Source organism: Cucurbita pepo, chromosome LG20, assembly GCF_002806865.2.
Source record: "Cucurbita pepo subsp. pepo cultivar mu-cu-16 chromosome LG20, ASM280686v2, whole genome shotgun sequence".
Lineage (NCBI taxonomy): Eukaryota > Viridiplantae > Streptophyta > Magnoliopsida > Cucurbitales > Cucurbitaceae > Cucurbita > Cucurbita pepo.
In genome coordinates this window covers 311,908-335,290 of record NC_036657.1, presented here as the reverse complement: position 1 = coordinate 335,290, position 23,383 = coordinate 311,908, and the positions used below count along the sequence as shown (strand labels likewise).

The 23,383-nt window shown below is 36.5% G+C and overlaps 2 protein-coding genes across 7 annotated transcripts; both read left to right on the top strand.

Annotated features, from left to right (window-relative positions):
• The first annotated feature begins 229 nt into the window (after positions 1-229).
• Positions 230-10,718, top strand: LOC111782560. 5 transcript variants are annotated; one of them, XM_023663331.1, is made up of 12 exons: positions 230-426; positions 1,635-1,707; positions 1,788-1,919; positions 2,547-2,607; positions 2,707-2,954; positions 3,067-5,525; positions 5,646-5,770; positions 6,798-8,630; positions 9,061-9,109; positions 9,211-9,455; positions 9,574-9,681; positions 9,896-10,718. In XM_023663331.1, exons 5-12 carry the CDS (start codon positions 2,762-2,764, stop codon positions 10,128-10,130), a joined length of 5,247 nt encoding a protein of 1,748 aa, XP_023519099.1. In that variant the 5' UTR covers positions 230-426; positions 1,635-1,707; positions 1,788-1,919; positions 2,547-2,607; positions 2,707-2,761; the 3' UTR covers positions 10,131-10,718. The 5 variants fall into 5 exon arrangements, with proteins under 5 accessions (XP_023519099.1, XP_023519101.1, XP_023519100.1 ...); XM_023663333.1 differs by lacking the exons at positions 1,635-1,707; positions 1,788-1,919 and having other exon boundaries at positions 6,798-7,903; positions 8,141-8,630; XM_023663332.1 differs by lacking the exons at positions 1,635-1,707; positions 1,788-1,919 and having other exon boundaries at positions 6,798-8,020; positions 8,141-8,630.
• A 2,038-nt stretch (positions 10,719-12,756) lies between these two features.
• LOC111783055 (diacylglycerol kinase 1-like) lies at positions 12,757-21,294 on the top strand. 2 transcript variants are annotated; one of them, XR_002813270.1, is made up of 9 exons: positions 12,757-12,973; positions 13,482-14,921; positions 15,338-15,704; positions 15,904-15,980; positions 16,643-16,762; positions 17,017-17,181; positions 18,416-18,556; positions 19,460-19,700; positions 21,003-21,294. XR_002813270.1 is itself a non-coding variant. In XM_023663930.1 (9 exons), the coding sequence occupies exons 3-9, from the start codon at positions 13,755-13,757 to the stop codon at positions 19,607-19,609; spliced, it is 2,187 nt and encodes a 728-aa protein (XP_023519698.1). In that variant the 5' UTR covers positions 12,757-12,973; positions 13,482-13,575; positions 13,718-13,754; the 3' UTR covers positions 19,610-19,834. The 2 variants fall into 2 exon arrangements, 1 of the variants encoding a protein (XP_023519698.1); XM_023663930.1 differs by lacking the exon at positions 21,003-21,294 and having other exon boundaries at positions 13,482-13,575; positions 13,718-14,921; positions 19,460-19,834.
• Positions 21,295-23,383: the final 2,089 nt, after the last annotated feature.

Below are 23,383 nucleotides of genomic sequence, written 5' to 3'. Positions count from 1 at the left end.
TAATTGGGCTTGGGCCTTATTAATCGGACCAGCCCAATGATCTTTATTTTGAAGGCGGGAAAGCATTTTACACGGCAAAAAATTATTGGGAGAATATCATATCAAAAGTCACGTGTAAAAACTCATTATTGGGAGGGAGAAAAACATGGATTCTGAGTCCAGTGGTAATCGGGGCTCAGATTCGGACCCAAATCAACTATATCCATCCCGAATCTGAGGGTCGGTCCGAACCTCAGTTCTGTGACCCAGTTCGTTGAAATTTTCGCACTCGTTCGATCACTTTATCTCTCTCCATCTCTCTCTCTCTCTGAGCTCGGGGAGGCTCATATAGTCACATCTCTCTCTGATTCAAACCCTAACACTCCACACTCCAGCATTATCAGAGGGGATCGCCTTCAAGTTTATACGCAAGCTCATCAAATCAGTGTGAGTTCGTTGCATCCTTCTTTATATATAAAAACCCTAATTTTTGCCTTTTCCGCGGGTCATTTCTTTGGGAAAATAGTAAATAGATGCTTTAGTGTTGGCGTCTTGGGGTCGGGCAGCTTGTTACAGCTCCTACTATGGTTTTACCCCTCCTCCTTGGGTTAATCTGGAGAAATTTGTGGGTTCCTTTCATGTTTGGTTGTCCGAAAACTGGAGGAGGTAGGATGGGATTGATTGTGTTTATGGTGTCTTTTACTTCCCTTTATCAGAAATAGAGTTTTTCAGACGAGTCCGATGTTGTTGCCTGTGTCAGCCCAGCATGGTGTCCCTCGATCCCCACCCCATTTTCGCATTTTTTTTTCTTATCATGTGTTTGGTAAGCTTTTCTAGGATCTGGGGAAGAATCTTTTTGCAATGCATCGTCGTAATCTTTTCTTTGCGGTCCATAATTATTACAAGAAAGGGCACTAGCAACCACTCTTCACCCCAACGTTCTTTCACTGGTTCTTTTATTGGATAGGCGCCCTGTATTTTGTGATATATGAAGTCTACCGAACATCTATTGAGAATATATGCAGTCATGTTTATATTATGCCTCTTGGAAATACTAGTATTCAAGAAAATGGAAAATATTGTTATATTCCCAGGACATTGTTAATTTTATGGTTCCTTTTTCTTTGTTTTTGCCAGTATGAAAATGACTTGCTGTAGCAGGTCAATTTTCATATTGCTCCCGTACATCTTTGGATTTGAGACCCTGCGCAATGTTGTAACTTTCATTTCACGTGGCTCACTGCATGGTTTATGAGGCTACAATTAGTAACCAAGCATCTCAATTGCACTTTATGGATTTAAGTTATAATGATGTTAGAAATTATACCTCAAAGTGGACGATTGGGTGGCTACACTTCTTTCCATTTTCTTTTCCATTCTGTATTGGTGTTACCTTTAAGTTGGGTTTGGTGTTTTTCATGAGGTTTTGTAGTACCCTTTGTTCATGTTTTTGTTTTAAACAAGGAAAACAACCAATTTACATCTCATAACCTATTATTGATGCTGAACGACAAATTATCATTTTCTAGGAATTCCGTACTCTAGTAGCCAAGAAGAAAAAGGATGCTCTCTCTGCCTCATTAAATAGATAAATAAAATATTCTAAATGTCCAAACACTTGGAATGACTGAGAGTAACATCTAGATCCATGTTAGTCTAGGAACAGCAATTGGAAAGGATGGAGACCAGAAACGGGAAAGATAGAAGAAATTTAAATGCAAAATTCAGGTTGGTTTACATGGTTAAAATGTGACTTTTAAGTGGAATCTAAAATTGAACTTGTAGGTTCTTATTCTTTGGAGGTTTAGAGCCTTTCTTTCTCAGATATGAAGCCTTACCAGGGCCCAAAAAGATATGTATAAAATTCCAGGATGGGAAAGGACAAGGGAAACGAAGTATGGGAGTTCTGTTGCCTTCGGGTGGTTTTCTGTCTGGTCGAGGTATAAAGTATATTCTGATCGTAAATGATGTGTTAACATGGACAACACTTGTTGCTAGATTGAAAAAATAGCATAATTTACAGCTTCTATTTTTAACATGTAGAAGGTTTATGAAAATATCTAAGTCAATGACCTCAAACTTATGAGATTTTATTACAAATGATTGGGTCCTCTCTTTAGACCGTTTGTATAGTGTCTGATTTTCATTTTATGGCCTGATTATTCGTTTGGCCCTTATTTTTGGGGCCCTTTCTATTGTCTTCATTATACTTGATGTAAGATGTTCCATCATTAAAAAAATGGTTTCAAGTGATATAACTGAAATGGATAGTACATGGCTATTATCTAGTTTTGTACTTTTTAGAGATTAACTACTCACTCATATTTATTTACGTTGTTTTGGTAGGAATATTTGTTGTGATGGAAAAAATACAAAGTTGAAAAACATGATTTCTTTTTCGTAGGCGGGGGTGGTTTGGGAAGGTGAAATTATTACCAAGTGCCCATCTTCCTTGAGTAGGCAATGATGACTAATTATCTATCTTTAAGTTGTAACTACTTGCTAGTTTCTATGTCTTTGAAATCTATTTTCAATTTAGTATGACATAATGGAGTGGCTATATGCAGGATACATCTAAGGGATTCCATCTTATGACAATTCTGAGAAATCTTAAATGACCAAGAGAGGGTATGTTTCTAACAACAACTGTACACGAGAAATTTCCACGTGTGATCAATGTAGGAGGCATGTATTTTCAATAGCTCATAACTTTTACTTCTCTTTTAGGTATCTATATTCACACCAAAAGTCATTATCAGACGAACAGTGGGGTTGACCATCTATGCCTGGAAACGAAGTTGGAGACAGGGTCCACAATTTCTTTGGCCAAGAGAATTTGTACCAGGGCCAGCATCAGTCTCAGGCGGCTGATGAAGGCTGGGCTGGTCTGAATAACAACCTATGGGTTAGAAACCAGAGAGAGATCAATTCTCCTTTTATTTCAAATTTGAAGAATTATAATGCACATCAACCAGGTATTACTTTATAGTTTCTTAGTGAATTAATTTTTGTGTGTGAATAATGGATCATTGTTATTCCTTGTATTATATAGCATCTACTATATTTTGCTTATATTTTCCCTAGCAGATTCCGTAGGACTGGGCCAGCCTTCTCACACACTTAATGGCTTTAATTTCTCTCAATCATATATAAGTCCTGAGATTGGAAGAAGTGAATCTCAAAATCAACATCAAACTCTGAACGGTTATGCAGCAGGCCAACAACTTTTCCATGCAAGACAGGTTGAAGCGAACTTTTTTGGTTCAGATGCAGTATCTGATAGGCATATAACATCGAGAGGCCTATCTATTCATGAAGCACAAGTGAATAATCCTGAACTAAGCAAGAAAAATGTAGCTGGGTTGGAAACTACTGATTCTCCTGTAAATTTTGATTTTTTTGGAGGTCAACAGCAAATGAGCGGCAGAAATCCCAGTGTGACCCAGATTTTTCCTAAGCCGCAAACTGGGAATCCTGACATGCAGCTTCTGCAACAGCAAGCAATATTGTCACATATACAAGAACTTCAGAGGCAACGCCAATTTCAGCAGCAGGATGCAAGACAACATGGTTCGATGAATCAGACCTCATCTAACTCAAAGCTGGTAGCAGGAAACCATTCAGCCACGCTGATTGATGGTATTCCTGTTAATGAGTTATCTACCTCTCCTTGGCAGCCTGAGCATATGGGGAGCAATACAAACTCATTGCAACATAGTTTGTCTACAGCAATGCAGGGGTCCTCTAGTGGATTTGTATTTCCTTCCGAGCAGCAACAATCACTGCGCGGTTTATTTCCTGAACAAGTTGACCAGTCTTTGTATGGGATTCCTATTTCTACTGCAAGTAGTTTTCTTGGTTCAAACTCTCTCATTCCATCAGATAAACCTGCTATGCAGCAGTTAGCTGTCGGTAACAACTCCATTTCAGGGAGCCATTATACTGCATACCCAGATCAGGTTAGCATGCAAGATGGAATGGTTGTAAGACAGGATTTCCAGGGGAAAAGTATGTTTGGCATGCCTGCTAGTCAAGGTTTAAATGGTGGATTAAATTCTGAAAACCTGCAGCATGTGAATCTCCAACAGAGAAATGCATCTATGCAGGAATTTAGTAGTGGACAAGAGTTCGATAGGCCATCAGAAGTGTCGCAGGAGAAGACAATGGCACAGGTTGCTCCACCACAAAATGTGGCTACGTTAGACCCCACTGAAGAGAAGATTTTGTATGGTTCAGATGACAACTTGTGGGATGCTTTTGGGCGGAGTGATAATATTACAGCAGGTGGTTTCAACGCGCCAGATGGTAGTGATTTTAGTTCTGGATATTCCTTTTTACAGAGTGGAAGTTGGAGTGCTTTGATGCAGTCAGCCGTGGCAGAAACTTCAAGTGGGGATATGAACATTCAAGAAGGGTGGGGTGGTGTAAACTTCAATAATAGCGGGCCTCAAAATGGGAATCAGCAGCAATTAGATGCTAACGGCAGTGGAAAACTGCAATCTGTTTGGGTTGATAACAACTTGCAGACATTGAATTCTAGACATTCGTCTGTCTCTGCCGAGGCTAATAATAGGCCCAACAATTATATTAACTCAGCCAGCGTCCCTGGATTTCAGCAACCAGGTCATAAATCATTCTTTCAACAAACTGAAGGCTTTCAGAACAGTATTGCCCAAGGTTCAACTCATCCAGATGGGGAAAGAAAATGGATTGACCGTAACCTGCAACAGAAGTCATTTGCTGAAGGTCGGAATATATCTGAAAATGAAGGCAATACATCAGGTGTGGAAATAAATGCAGATCATACGTCAGGTTCTTGGCTCCGTCAACAAAGTGTATCCTCTTATAGTAGCCAAACATGTAAGCCTAATGGTTGGAGCTATAATGAACCGATGTTCTCCCATGGGGGTAGCAGTACGAAAAATCATGAGAGTCATAGCATGTCACAATCTGCTCAGGATGGAGATCATAAGCGATCTATATGTGAAGAGATGGGTTCTGCAGCTACTTTCAAGCAGAACCATGAATCAATTCCTAACCCAACTGATGAATTGCAGCATGCGAATCATGCTGTTGAGAACTCGCAGGTGTATAATGAAGGTACTAACTTCATAAATAATCGTAACCTTTCCTTTTGGAAAGATGCTAATTCTTTAGTGGACTTAAAAGAAAGCGGTTTTGTGGCAAAATACCAGCATCATCTCGATAAGGGCCCTCAAATATTTGGATCACCTGGGAATAATTGCTTAGATAAGAGTGAAATACATGAGTTTGAAAACTCAAATGCTAGTGATACACACACTTCTGGAAGCAAACAGAAAGCAGGAGGTAATATCATTCGAAAGCCATCTGTAACTCCTCGCAGATTTCAGTATCATCCAATGGGGAATTTAGACATGGATGTGGAACCTTCTTTTGGAACAAGCCATCCAACACAGACACAGGCTACTGTGCAGCAGAGCTCTCACGGATTTAAAGCCAGTGAGCTGAGTTATTTTAGGCAATCCAAATCTGGAGCAGAGGGAAATTCGAGTGAAGTTGAAAAGGTGATTCAGATTTATTTTGCAGTAACGTCAATTTTTATAATCTAGTTCTTTCATATATTTCTAATTTTGATAATCCATTCAAAATTTCCATTATTAATGGAGGCTTAAGCTTGTTTTCAGAGTGAAATGAGAGCCTTTGGGGATCTATCTTCTAAAAGAATGCTTCCACCTTTTGGATCTCGTTTTTCTTCTTCTTCAGATAAACTTGCTGGTCATGATCCGCGACATGTGGCCTTGCCGTCAAGGTAGTCTGACACTTGAACAATGGTTTATTGTCATTTATGCAATTAATGATTGATGTTAATACCATTTATGCAACTCTTGATTAAAATATTATTATTATTATTATTTTTTATAAGAAACCAAGCTTTCAGAGAAATAATAGAATTTACAAGGGATAAAACAAGCCCAGCAAAACAAAAATCCAAGAACTAACTACACTCTTTGATTCAAAAAAAAAAAAAAAAAAAAAAAAAAAAAAAAAAAAAAAAAAAAAAAAAANTGTTACTGCCAATTCTGAACTTTCAACTAATATTTATTTTAGGAATTGCAATTAATTTTTTTAACGATCATTTTACTAAATTTTAAAGCCATTTAGGAACATAGCACTTGACCTACTGCATATGTCTTCGAATATTTATTTGCAGAATACATTTGATCACCCTTGGTTTTGATTTCTGTCAAAAAGTTAATTAAAATTAACAACTATGAGAGTGGTTTTTTATGCCAAGTTTGGAACTAAATAGAAATTTTTAGGGCCAAAATATAATGAAAAGTTGAGTCTAAAATAGGATTTTTAACCTTATAACTACTATTCATCTTTGGTTTATGCTAATTGGAGGGTTTTCTTTGGGTGATCTTCTTGGCTTGGTTAGGGTAGATACATTGCCTTTCCTTCTTTTTTTTACCAATATATACTTGTGATTGGTTAATGAGAGTCTGATTTCTTATTTTAAAAAGACACAAAGGAGACATGCATAATTTGAACAGTATTTTGCCAACTATTGACTTAAAAATGGATCCTGACAATTTAATTGATTCAATCAATTTATAGCGATTATTACCAAATTTTCTGTTCAAAGGAGGTTCCCCTTAATTTTGTGTATTCTAGTTTAGAATATGATGAGTTCTTTTTCCCATCTTTTATTTGGTTTTTTTAATCTATTTCTGAATTGTCACATTAGTGTGTGTCAATGCATGTGTTTCTGGATTGTATATTTCAATTTGAATAATAATTTAAGCAAAATCCCTTCTCATTATTTATTTGCACAGCCAAAATATGCTTGAGCTTCTTCACAAAGTGGATCAACCAAGAGAACATGGTAATGCAACACATAGTCCCTCTTACCGAAATCATTCTTCTGAAATGGGTGAAGCAGAAACTTCTGATGGATCAGTTGGTCAAACACCACGAAATCAGTCCTCTGATTCTCAAGTTTTTGGTTTGCAACTGGGTCTCCCTCAACGGTTGGCCATGCAGGATGCTGCGTTATCTTCTCATTGTTCCTCGCCTATGGTTATGAGTTCAACCCATTCTAGCTCTGATACAGGAGAACGTGGTCATATGTTGTTGCCTCCTGTAGCCTCTAACCAGAGGGATTTGAGAAATAATATAACCGGTTCTTCTGGACATAGTGGCAATAAAATCCCTCATATCAATGCTCAAGGAAACTTGGTTGCAGGTTCTCAATCTGCCTTTCCTTATCCTAGAAGTCATCTTCAAAATCAGCACCTTATTGCCAATCACTCTGCTAGTGTGTTTTCAGATAAAATTGGTATTCATTCAAGAAATTTTGAAGACTCTTCTGAGCGAGTAGAAAATAGTCAAATGGTGTCAACAGATATTTCCAAAAGTGGTCTCCAAATGAACCTAGTTTCTTCTGCTGACACATCTCAGCAAAGCAGTGGTGTTGTATCTAATGCACAAAATCCCCCCCAGCTTGCCCAGGAATTGGGTTCTGTGCCTATATCCCAACGGGCCGCTTTCTCAAAAATCCCTCCTAATGAGTGGGCAAATCTCACAACCCAGAAACACTCGCTACACATGGATCCTTCAAAAGCTGCCTCAGTTTTGTTCAAATCTCATATGCATATGGACAATTTAGACAAGAGTTTTTCAGGACTAAAAAACTTGGATACTCGAGAGAAATTGGAACATGAGGCTTTGGCCCCTGGTGAAAATTCCATCAATATGCAAAATATTATTGGAAGAGAAGAGCAAATGCAAGAAAGCCCTGGAAAACAAGTTTCAGGTGGGAAGAGTGAAATTTCCCCGCAGGCTACAAGTGCATCAGGTGGACTGGAATCTGCTGGGCATCACTCATTAAGTGTATCTCCATCAAATTCTATGGCTACTCGAGTTAATATTGACACTTCAGGTTATTCTCTACATCCAAATATTAGTTCGCAGCAGAATTACCCCTTAATGCATCAAACGCAGGCCATGAAAAGTGCTGATAATGACCCAACGAACAGGAATGGGAAGAGATTTAAAGGTCCAGATTGTGGTTTAGATTCTCAGCATGTTGCCATGGATGGGGGTCAACTTTTATCACATGAACACAGTAATGCTGTCAGAGAGTCATTACTTAACCATGCTTCCATTTCATGTGTAGATGCAGCAGCGGTAGATTTTTCATCAAAGAAGGGGGATGCCTCTGTATCATCTACTATTGACAGTGCATCTTGCGTGAGGAGCGAGCATTCTCAAATCAGTCCTCAGATGGCTCCATCTTGGTTTGATCAATATGGAACTTTTAAAAATAGACAGACTTTATCAGTATTTCCTGGATCCAACAATGCAGCCATGAAGCCTTTGGATCAATCTTTGATTGTTGAAAAGCCTCCTGATGGCTTCAATGCTCAAAATCCTGTGAAGCAAGCAAATGCTTCTGCTGATGGTAGTGAGCACAATAGTGAACGGGAAAGTTCAACTCTCATGTCGATAGAACACAGAAATTTCTCTTTAGGTCAACCATTGCCACTTGATTTCATCAATCAAAGTTTGGCTGCTGTAAGACTCAAAAAGCGCAAAAGCTCTGCACCTGAACTGTTTCCATGGAACGAAGAAATGACTCAAAGTTGTAGAAGACTGCAGGATATAAGGTTGTTCTCCTTCCCTCAGAATAATACAATTAAAGGAAAGAAACATATAGAAAAGGTTGGACCAGAAATGTACTGCGAACTGACTAAAAAAGGGTTCCTTGCACCTTTGCACAAGATTTTATTAGTGTCTTTGATTGATAAGAGTTTAGGGTTGGAATGCTTTGAGAATTTGAAATGATGTTTTCCGGCGTGTTTGTTTCACCTTTTGTTTCTTTTGCTGATTTACATCTATCTATGTCCTGTATTTTCAAAACAGCGATCCATTTTTGTTTTATAAAATTGGTTCTCGTTATATACATTCTCCATCCTGTACGAAAATTTAACTTGTGGAAGGTCGACTTCATGGATATAGAATATTGCTCAACTTATCTATTTATCATTTTTTAAATTCTTGTTCTTATGTATGCCGACTGTTGATTTCTGTCTGCAGCATGGCGGATGTTGATTGGGCTCAGGCAACCAACCGGCTGATTGAGAAGGTATGCTAATTGTTAACTTAGTTCTTGAGTAGAAGATGTTTGTTGTTCCAGAGTTCTTATTCTATTAAAAATGGCTCTTATTGCTTTAAACCCTTCGACAGAAAGAAGATGAAGTTGAAATGATGGATGATGGACTAATGATAAAACTGAAGAGGAGGCTTAACTTGACTACGCTGCTTGTTCAACAACTCCTCCGTCCTCCTACTTTTACTACTCTCTCTTCAGATGCCAGCCTACATTATGAGAGTGCGGCTTACCTTGTTGCAAGGCTAGCTTTGGGGGATGCTTGTAATATAGTTTCTTCCACAGGAGCTGATATTGCGTTGCATCCAGAAAGCAGAAATCCGTAAGAATTTTCCTCTATAATCTTGAAATTTTGAATGTCCATGCAAGGACGATAGGTTGTACATTGTTTCCATTATTTATTTATACTAATACAATGGATTTTCGTTTATGCCTTTTAGCCTTTCTGAGGGACTTAAAGTAACTGGTAAAACTGGTGATCATCAAATTATAGAAGTTGTGGAGGCGTTCATGAAACGAGCACAGAAGATGGAAGATGATTTATTGAGGTAGCTTCTTTCATTGGATTTGATATTTTTTCATCTTCAGAGGATTTGATTTTATGGTGGTAATCTTGTATTGTTTTAGCTTTTCAATCGTACTTTCTTTCATCTTTTGGTGTCTGCTGTGTTGCTGACTAATTTGTTTGTTTACTGACTAATTTGGTTGTCTATTTGGTGAGTTTTGGTTAAAGTTAGTAATTAGCTGCTTTTGCTATTCCAGAGTGGAGAAGAGAGCTTCAATCTTAGATTTGAGAGTGGAATGCCAGGATCTTGAAAAGTTCTCTGTTATCAATCGGTTTGCCAAGTTTCATAGCCGAGGACAAGTTGATGGGGGTGAGGCCTCATCATCCTCTGATGTGACCACAAGTACTCAGAAATCTTGCCCCCAGAGATATGTTACTGCACTTCCCATTCCTAGAAATCTTCCTGACAGGGTACAATGTCTCTCACTTTAATTATTAATTGATTGATTTTGTTAACGTCGGCCAATTATCTCTACATCCCCAATGCGTCTCTGGTCCGTTTTATTTCAACTTAAGTCATATGCTTCACAAATAGAACCATACAAATGGGAATATCAGAGAGAAATGATTTCTAAGTTATCTCCTTGAAATCAATTGAGGCTGTTAGATATGTGAAAGTTAGGTCATCAATGCCATTTTGAGTAATATAAATAGGTCCTTTCACTCTTAATGTACAAAAGCAATTGCAATGCTCTGTCTTCTACTTTTATTTTTTCCTGCAAATGGGAGGGCAGAAGAATTGCAGTTGTTTTCCAGAAGTCTCCATGCATCCCTAAACCCGGGTATAAATTGTACTTGTAGTATGGGTTTTTATTCATGATTTAAGCTTTAGCCTTTCTTATTTAGGAAAAGAAAGAAAAAAGAAAATGAGTGTTAGATGTGGAGGCACAAAGTTGGGCTCGAAGTTAGTGTGCTGATATTTCAATTTACAGATTATTTGGCCGTTACATGTAAAAATTGTAAATCCTCTATCAGTATTTTAGCTGAAGTAATAAAATTTTTATTAAGAGTTTATTTTAATTCTGCCCGAATCATCATATTTGTTGTGTTGTCATGATCCGTTTGGTTCAAGTATCCCAGTCTACTCAGGGGCATTGTGGGTTTCCACTGGAGGTTTCAAAGGTACCGCTTCCTTCTGTGCTTCATGTTGATTCAAAGGGCTTATCTCTGTTTGTCTTTGATTTCAAGAATTTTCCTTGAATATATATATAGATAGTTAGGAAAATGATATTTGAGTTCCTAGAAGGTCGGTTGGCATGAAGGAAGTTAATTCCTCTAGGATCTATAAGATTCTTTCCCAGTAAATGTTTTTTCTTCTTTGGAATAATTAGTAGCTGCTGCTGTTATTTGATTGCCATTCTTCCAATAATCTCATCTATTTGGTAAATTGAGATACCAAATTAGCATTTGGCTTTTTCCTTAATGAATCATATCTTTCAGGAATCCCTTTGATAACTGAAATCAAAATGTATAAATAAACGAGATTTCATAATTCTAATTCTTTGGTCAAAAAGGGTCTTTTTTGAAAGGATTGTTTTATTTGATTTGTTTGTTTGTTTGTTTGCTGGAGAAGAGATTGAGTTATATAATATCAGTTTCCTGTTTTATTTTGTAAATCATAAGCATACAGCATCAATTACTCTTTGTTTCTAATCAACATATTCTACTTTTTAGATTCGTTTTGTAATTATCTTGGATGAATGAACATGATGGCCAATTTTTGAAGGAGCAAAAAAGATTTAGGTTGACTTGATAAGAACCCATTTAGTAGCTTTGGGGTTTTGTGGCTGTGGCCTAACATTTCATGTCCTGAATCTACTGTTTCATTATAATGTATATCTCTAGGTAAGGTAAATTATCTCTCGATCTATGAAATTTTATTTCTTAGCATGAAAGCAAGAGGAGCCATTATAATTAAGTAGTAATTGACTCTTCTTTTGAGATAGAGATTATTATCGTCTGGCATGAATTCATCATCTTTTTTATGGGCCAAATCACCTGAATTCTTGTGGATGATGGTTGAGATCTTAAGAGAAAGGGATGACATGTAGCAATTTTCTATTTTTTTATTTTTTTTGAATTTTGAAGATAAGGCTAGAGAAACGTGTCCTTTATTCCAATTAAAATTACAGAGAAACTAATCTAAGAGATTTTCTTAAGAGTTTGAATTGACTAATCCAAGTTCATAGGTATCGGAATGAATTCATAAAAGAAAAGAAAAATTATTGTTTTTCAGTACAAACTGAGATATTGTGAAAGGGAAAGTCATGAAAGTCAAATCTATATCTTATCTTTAATTAATGCCAACAAAAAGAAAAAGAAAACCAAAAAGGAAGGAAGAAAGAAAGAATAATTAATGCCGACAAAAATGGGTAAATATTTAATAAGGAATGAAAATGAAATTATTTATTTCTTTTTCTTTTTCAAGATTTAATTTTTTATTTTAATTTCATTTTAATGCCAACAAAAATGGGTGAAAATTACTTAAATGTCTCTTTTATTTCAATCCTTTTTAAGTTGTTGTTTGTTTTAGTTTAATTAATTGAACTATATTTAAATTAGTTGACATCATTTAAAATTATATTTATAATGCTTCTGAAAAATATATTCATTAAAATTAAAAAAAATAAAAAATTTAGTTTAATGAGAATTCAATCTCTGACCATCGAAAGTAATAGGCATGCTGGCTTATGAATTGATGAATAATTTAAATATATAATTAACGCTTTTTAAAAAATTTAATAATGATTTGAGAATATTGATTTATATTAAAATGAGATAAAAAGGCGTATGAAAAGGATCGACCTTTTTTGAAACGGCGTAGTGAGGGTTTAATCCGAGAACGCTGAGTCACCGCGGAATTCACACGAGAGAAGTGAGTCCCACGTGTCAATATCAGAGGTCCCATTGACGAATGTAAGCATTCCACGTCCCTCTAAAGTATCTGTGGGACCCAGTTGCCCTTTGCCGAATGGAAGATTCTTTCATGGAATCTTTATTGTTTATAAATCTGGAAACAAAATAAAGAAAGATTCTAAATTTTATTTGATTTTGGAAAATTAACGGAAAAAAAAGATAGAGAGAAGAGGAATAAGGAGAGAGAACATGACTTCCATCTGAAAACTCTCAAATCCGTACCTTTCTCCCGACATCGGCTTTGGGTCTTGCTACGATTCTTACAATTGAAAGGAATAGCGCGATTATACTATTCGAAGATCCAGTTAGGGTTTTCTGTGATCGGGGCATTTGATCCTGTTGTTCACTCATTGCTCTCAGTAAGTTTAATTCATCCATCAGGTTCCTGTGTGCCCAATTTTTAAAATGGTTATGCGTTTAGTTTTTAAATGATTTTGCTGTGTTCTTTTTTTTTTTTTTTTGGTATTGGGAGGCAGTTTAGAACATGTTTCATGAGGTATGAACTTGAATATTTTGTGCTGCTTGTTTCTTTTGGCTATGATTCTTAGCTGCTTACCGTCTAATTGGGATTGCTGGTCTAGTAATTTCTGAATTTAAACCTTTCACTCTGTTAAGATGTTACGATCGCTATTGAGGTCTTCTTCTGCTTATTATTTGTATATTCTTTTATTGAATTAATCGTTATAATTTTGTTAAATCTATCTTCTAGAATTTAATATGACCCAGTTATTCATTATATACTTGGGAGTACATTGGAAATTTGAATGTCAGAGGATAGCTTTGAAGTTGTTTGGTTTTCATTGTGTTCTTAATGATAGCGTTCAAACTTGTAAGTTTCATTTTCATGTTTGTGTTTCACATTTTCAGGACTTATGCGGATTGTCTGCCAATATTTTATTTGACCCCTTGCAAGTGTGTTGGGGGATTGCATCCGTGACATTGAGATGTGAAAGATTTTATGGTGAGTTGCCATCTATAAATTGGTAATGTCATCATTAAGTTGGACTCAGTTATTAAAATTTGGTTCATCATTGATTTGGATTATGTTGGATTTTGGGCGGTAACTGGCCGTCAACTGTCTTGAGCCAAATTTCTTGTTTCAGCATTAGATGGTTGTCTTCTCATATCCGTGACCAAAAGATGGATGAAGAGTGGGAAATTGGATTGTTATTCCCCAGTTGGAACAGCAAGAATCCAACTGATCGCCTTTTTGTTATTTCTTGCTTGAGTGCTGCCATCATTGGAATTTTGACCATAGCCTTTACAGCCTTCCAATGGCGGAGAAATATCAATTTGAGTTGGATGAAAGCTATAGCCAGATCGAAGAGAAACCCAAAAAAAACTAATAAAGTTCCTGTAGCCGCGCATGACTGGATTTTAGAATCTGTATCTCGTGGAAAGAATTTGAGTTGTTGTGTATGCTTAAAGTTTGTGTCCCCTTCACAGACACTCGGTCCTATGGTCGCTTCAGATAGTTTTATCCACCGTTGCAACATCTGTGGTGTGGCAGCTCACTTGAGCTGTTCTTCTAATGCTCAAAAGGATTGCAAGTGTGTATCCATGATCGGCTTTGAGAATGTGATGCACCAATGGGCTGTTCGGTGGACTGAGATTACTGATCAACCTGATGAAACCTCTTTCTGCAGTTACTGTGAAGAACCATGTAGTGGGTCTTTTCTTGGTGGTTCTCCAATATGGTGCTGTTTATGGTGCCAACGTGTAGTGCATGTTGATTGCCATAGTAGTATGTGTAATGAAACAGGTGATGTCTGTGACTTAGGTTCATTTAGAAGGTTGATTCTGTCACCACTTTACGTCAAGGAGTCAAATAGGACGTCCTCCGGTGGATTTTTGAGCTCCATCACCCATGGAGCAAATGAGATTGCATCCTCAGTGCGTGCAAGTATAAGGAGTCAGAGTAAGAAGAATAAACATAGTCGTAGACCGTCTATTCATGCAAGTAAAAGTGGTAGTATTCGTGATATGTCTACAGAAAGCACAGCTGATTCTCATCACACAGTTAATGGTTATAATGGAACAGAAAGAAACATTAATGGTAGCCGAACGTCAGAGCTTCAGCATCAAAATGGTGATATAAATGATAAAAATATTTCAAATCCAAGCTTCAAAAAAAATTCTTCATTCAATCAGAAGGATGAAACTCATGTAGGAATGAACCTGAGGTATGAGGTGATCGAATTGCCTCCAGATTCACGTCCCTTGTTAGTATTTATCAACAAGAAAAGTGGAGCTCGCCGTGGAGATTCTCTAAAACAACGGTTAAACATGCTTTTGAATCCTGTCCAGGTACTGTCTTTTCTCCACTCTTATTCTGAACAGGCTTTAACTTTAGAAGTAGACTGTTGTATACTATAGCCTAAAATAATTTGTTCAACCTGTTCTATACTCCTTGTTTGATACCTGGTGATAAATGAGGCAGACAGCAATGTTTTGTGTATAGCTTATGCACAACTTCCCTTTCTTAATGGAATTTGGTGGCAACTTGGAACATATATGTCTGGGTCTATCGAATATACAAAATTGAGGTCAATGAAACCCTCTAAAGTAACTGATTTATTTATTTTTAAGTTTGGTGTTGGAAATGTCTATAATGAGGAAGAAATATTTTTCTAGGGTTAACTTCATTTTCTTTGAAATCCGTTCCACTGCAAGTGTTAATGATGTTGATGGGGTAATTGTCATGGACTCTACTAATATTTCAGGTTTTTGAGTTGAGTTCCGCCCAAGGCCCTGAATCTGGTCTTTACTTATTCAGAAAAGTACCGCACTTCAAGGTTCTTGTATGTGGGGGCGATGGAACTGTTGGTTGGGTCTTAAACTGTATAGACAAGCAAAATTTTGTTTCACCTCCCCCAGTTGCTATTCTTCCTGCTGGAACAGGAAATGATCTGGCTAGAGTATTAAACTGGGGTGGTGGTTTGGGCTCAGTGGAGAGACAGGGTGGTCTTTGTACAGTCTTGCGTCATGTAGAAAATGCTGCAGTTGCTGTTCTTGACCGTTGGAAAGTGGCAATAGTGGATCAACAGGGAAAGCAACTCAAATCTCCACAGTTTATGAATAATTATCTCGGTAAGTTTTATTGATAATTTGTTTTTTGTATTTAAGATATTGGATATTAATACGACCAAACTTCAGGGCACCTCTGAACCATAAATCTCTACGTCTGGGTTCTTCTATTGAACCCTCGTTGCGCCTGTCTTTTTCTCTAATTTCTTTAGTTTTGTTTATATTTTACTGCATTATTACCAATTTTTCCTCCAAAATGCAGGAATTGGATGTGATGCTAAGGTTGCCCTTGACATACATAATTTACGGGAGGAAAATCCAGAAAAATTTTATAACCAGGTGATAAAGTTGTAGACTTAAATGATAACTTTTTTTGTCACGCTAACCATAACTGCAACCACACGACTGGTATTACGACTTCTCAAACTGAATGTTTATTACTTGAGAGTGGTGTAGCATATTATAGCCTCACATCTTGCATCATTAAATTTTGGATCATACTCGTGCCTTACTTCTTTTGTTCCCAAAATGTGGATCAATTTATAAGCATTTATTTTTATGTTGGATGGCTATTTTGTAAACTCTTTGTTGCCAAAATAACGAAGATAATTGAGGGTGGTCATCTTATGGAGCCTGAGTGAATTTACTGCTGTATAGTAAATCTTTTATTACAATACTTGCGTCTAGTAGTATGTTGAATGCATATTGATATAGTTCAGACATTTTGCTTCCTGATTGCACGTACACCAGCGTCTAGCAAAATCATCAATAATTATCTCTCTAATAGAAGTGGTCATTTTATTCAATGCACAAGTTTCTTTCACTTCTTCTCAATGAAAATTTGATTTCTCATTTTTTTTTTTTAAATTAACGTATAAGTTGCATATTATTATAGAAGCATATGTCAATATTTGCAGAAGTTCTTGCTTATTTGGTGTCTCTGATCTTAGGCCATTTGAGTAGTTCATATCACTTAGCTGAAACTATTTACATAACTGCAGTTTATGAATAAAGTGCTTTATGCAAGAGAAGGAGCTAAGAGCATAATGGATAGGACATATGCAGATATTCCATGGCAGGTTCGGGTGGAAGTGGATGGTGTTGAGGTGGAGGTTCCTGAGGTAAGAACTTAACTTTGAAGTTTTTTGGTTCTGAAACATTACTAAATTGTCACTGTATTTTTTATTTTATCATTTACAAGTTTTAGGCTAATGTTGATTACCATAATGATACATTTATGGGTGTGAATTCTTGGAGGTTTTTCCTTTACAAGGAACCACACATACTATTAGTGTTATTATTTGTGACGATCTTGTTCTGAATTTTCATTTACTTGAGGTTGATTTAATTGGAACTTTAATTTGAATATTCACAGGATGCAGAAGGTGTGCTGGTTGCGAACATCGGAAGCTACATGGGTGGTGTGGATCTTTGGCATAATGAGGACGAGACTTTTGATAGTTTTGATTCACAGTCCATGCACGATAAAATACTCGAGGTTGTCAGCATATCTGGAACCTGGCACCTTGGGAAGCTACAGGTATACAATAATTCAATAAATGTTCCTGTCCTCACATGCTGCTATCACGTCATTTTCTAGAATATAAAATCAAATCAAATTTGTTCGATCTTTCTGGGACGAATCTATTTCTAGCCTTCATGTGCAATGATGCCTTCTTATGTTTTTTTGTTGTTCAGTTCTCATAAAAATGGTTAGCTTTAAGACTTCCGTGGGTCTTGATTAGGGTGGGGTTTATATAATGTAGTATGCATTTTTCAGTTTAAGAACGAAGCTGAAAGTGAGTATCTACGTATCTTTGTGCTTCGGTTAGCTTCAAGCTTAGCTCGAGGTGCACTGAAAGCTGTTAGGTATCCACTCGCTTTCACCTGCAAATAACACAAGAATTCCCACACAAAACAGAGAAACCAAATCTCGATTAAGATAAACCCGGAGTTATTCATTACAATCTCTAGTCAATAAGAATTGATGCGGAAATCACTTAAACCAGCAATTCACACACACCCAGCCTTCTCCAAAACCCTACAAAAACCCCACAGCTACGCCCTCATCCCTACCAAGCACGCCCACACTGTTCCACTAACTCATTTCTGTGCAATCCCCTTTTTCCCTCCATGGAATACGTATTTACAATCTGAGGCCTCACAAAAGCACATTAGTCTTTTAGAGCTAAAATATAAAGCTCAAAGATAAACCAGGCCTCTTTTTAGACGCTTGATTCGAAAATGTAAATAAACTTTATCACATATTGAAAATATAGCATTGGGAATTATAAAATAATAAAAGTTATAAGAATGGAAGTTTTTTTTATTTATTTATGAGAAATTGGGTCGAGAAAGAGATCCCTTAATAATATTTAAGAGATTCTCTAAAATAAATGGGGGGGGGGGGGGGNTGCACTAAGGCACGCGATAGTGCTCTTTAGTTGGAGTCTCCTTGTGGAGCACGTACTCACTAAACTGGGGCCTATATGCAATTCTCAAAACTGTCTATAGGTTTATTAGAACTAAAGAAATTATTACCCAGGAAAATGGATGGTCAAATCATGAAAGGCTTCTTAGTGTTGCAATCCTAATAAAATGTTAGGGATCTCAAATTTAGTCATTAGAATGATGATTCTGAGGTGTAGCGTATACTAGGAGTCCTAAGACTTGAAATGGGTGGAATCTTGGGTAAGGGACAAGGTTCATACATTGAGTTGTGTTGTAACCTCCTTGCTAGATGTTTGACGGCTGCTGCTTTCTTTTTGAAACAGGTGGGGCTTTCTCGAGCTAGAAGGCTTGCACAGGGGCGGTCCATTAGGATACAATTATGTGCTGCATTGCCTGTTCAAATTGATGGAGAACCTTGGTTTCAGGACATCCCGTGTACACTGGTCATATCTCACCATGGAGAGGTAATTGCTCCTGTTCTCTCCTTTCATTTATTTGCATTGAAGACGTAGCTAGTTACTTGTGCAACATCATGCTTAAGTCTCTCTCAGGGATCACCACAAAAAATAAAAAAATAAATAAGCATGCATGGTATTTCACTATTAATCTCTAAATTTTTTTCTTAAGTCACTAAGCACGATGCAATATAAGCTTATCATAGGTCAATTTTAACATTCGCCGATGAAATGTGGTATAATTGAAAATCTTAAAACATAAAATACTAAATTGAATATTTTAGAGCGATGGGGACTAAATTGAAAAAATGTGTGGCATTAGGGACTAAACACATATTTAACTTGTATATTTATTGCCTTAAAATTGAAAAAGAAGGGAATAAGTTAGAAGACGAGGAAGAATTCAGATAGAAACTGAGGAGCATCTATCATGATGCTTTTCCCGAGGATCTGAAATTTGTTAACTTCGTCACTCAATCATTTGATTTCTATGGATTGACTTTGGTGAATATTCAAGTTCCTGGATCTACTTGGTGTTTATATTGTGAGCAGAGGCTTGTTCTCAAGCATCTACTTTTTCATCTAAATTTAGCACCATCTTTCTACTTTCAATTGTTCGGATCTAATACTTCTACGTTGATTTGCTTTGAAACTGTTTTCAAGCTCCATAATTGTTTTCACAATTCAGTAAAAATATCTCCTTAACTAGTTTTCAAAGAAAAGATTAGAGGTCTGTCCATCTGTCTTCGAGGTAATCTCATTTCTTATAGTATTGGAAATGAGAAATTTCTCTGGCACGATCAGATTTGTTTTAAGAGCTACCTGTTTTCCTTGGTACGGTGTAACATGTGTTTGACCTGTCTCCAGATAGATATGTGTGAATTTCACGTGGATTTTAAATTTTCTCTATAGGCCTTCATGTTGAAAAGGGCAGTTGAGGAGCCTCTTGGTCACGCAGCTGCAATTATCACTGATGTTCTGGAGAGTGCTGAATCCAATAATGTAATTAATGCCTCACAGAAGCGAGTACTCCTCCAAGAAATAGCAAAGAGGTTAACTTGAAAGTTTCTTTCAGTCATTCCTGTAATGATCAGGATTTTGAGTGCGAATCATTTTCAGCTTTTTATGCCACCCTTCACATCTCTCCATAGAGGTAAGATCTAGTGGTTATTTTTTGGTTTTTTGGTTTTGTTTTTTCCCCCCCTTGATGGGCTATAGCTGAGGCATGATTGTATATCAACGATATCTGTTATATAAATATATACATATACATAGAGTTTCTCAACACAGATCATCATCAAGGTTATATAAATAATTTACGGTGTGTGGTTGAGATCGAACCATCCTTAGTAAAAGATTATAAACAAAATTGCAACCTTTTCACATTCCTGATGGAACCTCTACCATTATGTGATCCTCGAGATGGAACTTCGAAATATCTCTCTCCTAAAATTAACTTCAAAAGTTAAGTCCAAAATTTAACTTTCTAAAAGCACGCTTGAAAATTACCGACCTTTGCTCATTATTGGGAATTTGTACTTTTAGAAACAGATCCAGTTTCCAATTGATTTAACTTGGAATGGTGCCTCTAAATCTATATGACAGTATCTAGGTGCTTTTTTCTCCCAACAAATCTGGTCTGTCCAATCAAATGTGGAGAAGTAAAGCCAATGAATTATCTTTTTGATAGTGGTGAAAGCAGTAAAATTTCAATGATGTTCCACCACCTGGCTGATTATGTTTTGTCTGCTTAAGTAGCCACTAAGTTGTTGGTGTATGGGCTCACTTTTCAAGTGGAAAGGGGATTCATGTTTCTGCTGTCACAGTGCTAAGTATTCATTCATTAATTACATTGTTGAAATAAAGTTTCATTTCATTGGAAGCTACTTGAGATCCCACAATCATGGTTCAAGGTAGGGACACAAGAACTTATAAACAGAAGATCTATCCTTGAATAGCTAACTGTTTTTTACTGTTAGGCTTTAACTTCTGTGTGACTACAGAAAATATGGAAAGAGAATCATTTCAATTACAAATTTACTTTCCAGATTCTAACAAAAAAAAGTCATTTCTATTCTATTTCGGATAATTATGTTATTTCATCTTTAGAATATTCTGAAGCAAATACATATACATTAAAGCTTTGGCTTTGGTTCCTTGCCCATTTTGGAGGTCATGTCACCTTCCACATTACATTTTTAAAATCTCTTGGAATCCTTTTTTTGGCCTAACCCTCAAACTTTTAGTCTTTAACTCCATATGGCCACAATTGAAAGTATGTTAGATTCTATGGATTTATGGTATGTGGATATTGAATATATGCAGTTTAGATAAGTTTGTTAATTGTACGTCTGAATCGAATGTTTGTCATTTTCGTGAAGCAAACGCTTGAAATATATAAACTTCTATGTTGATATTCATCTTGTTAGATTCTATTATGTTCTTTTTCATACAGGTCTTTTGCTAGGATATACTAAAGACGTGCTTTTCTTCGAATCATTGGCCAAGCAGCGGATACAAAAAGTGCAGAGAGTACTTCAGAATTTTTGCAGTATTGTTGTTTAGCATACAGAAGGCACCATTCATTCATTAATTGAATTAGTTTGATATTTCTCTTCTTCCAGTCAAGTATGCCGCAAATGGCAGCATACTTTCTTAGCATTGCATAATGGATCAAAGGGGTCGGGCCATAGATTGAGGAGATTGAAGCTTTTTCGTTATAATTAGAACATAAAGAGCTTTGGACACTGCTATTTTCTTCTTCTCTCTTATGAAATTCAACTTGAATAGCATTGATCTTTGTGCAGTTGATTTTGATGATTTTTAAGCAGCAGCCCATTTGTAGCCATGAAGAGCCACTTTAATTTGAAACTATTTAAGACGATAAAACTATGTCGTGGCTAAAAGAATGCAACTGATATGCTTTTCAAGTATTCAGCCTCAACTTCTTGAGAAAATTGCCACTTTCAAGTATTCTATTACCCATCTCTCCCTTTCCTTTTTGAAAGTTTGGTTACCAACCTTCTCTTTTAGAAAAGTAGTTGGTACATTCTTGTCCTCTAACTTCTCCCCTAGAAGCTTCATTTTAAATCTAATTAAGCACCATTTAGAGTAACTTTTTACATGCTTCTAAAAATTATTTTTAAGAACGTGAAAGCTCGTTACAAACAGGTCTTAAAGAGTGATTCTACTACCATTTTAGTAGAATTTAGACTAAAATCTTTATAATTTCCTTTCAAAATGTTACTAGACGGCGTTTAAAACATCATCGAATCATGAAGAAAAACAAGAGGTGAAAAGCATAAAGCCAAAAGAAAGAGCATCTAGTTCATAGACGTTTATATAAAGACAAAGGGAGGAGTTGCAATCTTTCGTAGTATAGTAATAAAATAACTGTGATTTTGATGAGTATCACTTTTGAAACCCCAATTTCCTTTACTCCAAAGCCAACCCTCCAAGAAAAAACAGTAACTTGACTTTGTTCAGATGTGACCCACAAAACAAAATCCCATTGTTCATTCATCTTTGTTCCCAATATGTGCATAAAAGCTTTATAACCCATTTCTATTTCTTTTTCTTTCTCTCCAATCCAATGATGAACTTTCAAAGCCAACCCCTTGTAACTATTCTTCACTTTCTTCTATTTGGATGGATTTGTTTTCCTATTGCCTGGAGGATTGAAGGAAAAAACAATGGAAACTAAAGGAGAAACTGATATGAACAGACAAGCAACAGGCTAGAATTGAAGCCAAGTGGCAGCAAAAGGCCAAAAGCAAGTCTCTTTCTTTAAGCTAACTATATACTGACATTATTAATTACTCACTATGTTTTTTATTCAATGCCAAGCCGGCCACCTCCTTAACAACAGCCGGTTTTTGTACCCTCCATCTCTGGCTATCTATTTGCTTGATTATTACGCTTGCTGCAATTCGACTCGAGGCAGTTGAAGTATAAACTGTTTTTACTTCGACGTCTTACTATTTGCTTCCTTCGTTGTTACGTTTATATCTACTTGACAGCAATTGAAGTCATAGTTCAATAGACAAAATACGTATCGCTCCCCCAATGAGTTTTGGATTAAAGAAAAAATGTTAATATATTTAGAAGAGAGAGAGATATATAGGAGATGGCCACTTGGCATCCCAAAAGGCATGGTGCTTTCCATGTTCAAACTTGTGATATTGTGATTTCAAGGTCCCTAAGAAACGTTATTATTCAGCCCACAGATACACAAAAAAAGTGGTTCACAACAAGTAAATGTATAAATCAAACTCCATGCCTTCACATTCCTATCATTCTACAGTTATCACACTGTTTTTTCCCATGATATTTGTGTCTGTGATTCCACAAGTTTTTATGAACACCAAGAAATAATTAAGTATTTGATTAGCATTTTACCTTGAGAGAAAATTGTGTCGTAGTTGTAAATCAATGCACCAGCGATCCAAGATTCATTCCAGCAGTAACGTACTGTGAGGAAAGTGAGATGGATCATCTGCAGTAAGAACATTAAAGTTTAAGAACACAAGTATGAAATATTTAATAGATTGCTCAACTTACAAGCATACAATTTGGTTTGGTTCAGTGAAGATATGTAATGATCATTGGTTGAATTGTGTACTGTGAAACAGTATTGAACTGCTCCATTAGAGATGGGTGATTTTGGATAGTAAAGAAAGAAAGAGACAAAAAGGGAGAGAGAGATAAGTCGAAATGATGAAAAAGAGGCCCACGGAGAGAGAAAGAGATGCAATTCGTTTATATGAAGACAAAGGAAGGAATTGTTAGGGAAGACAGTTAGTTTAGGAGGTTCCTGAGGCATAGGGATAGTCAGCA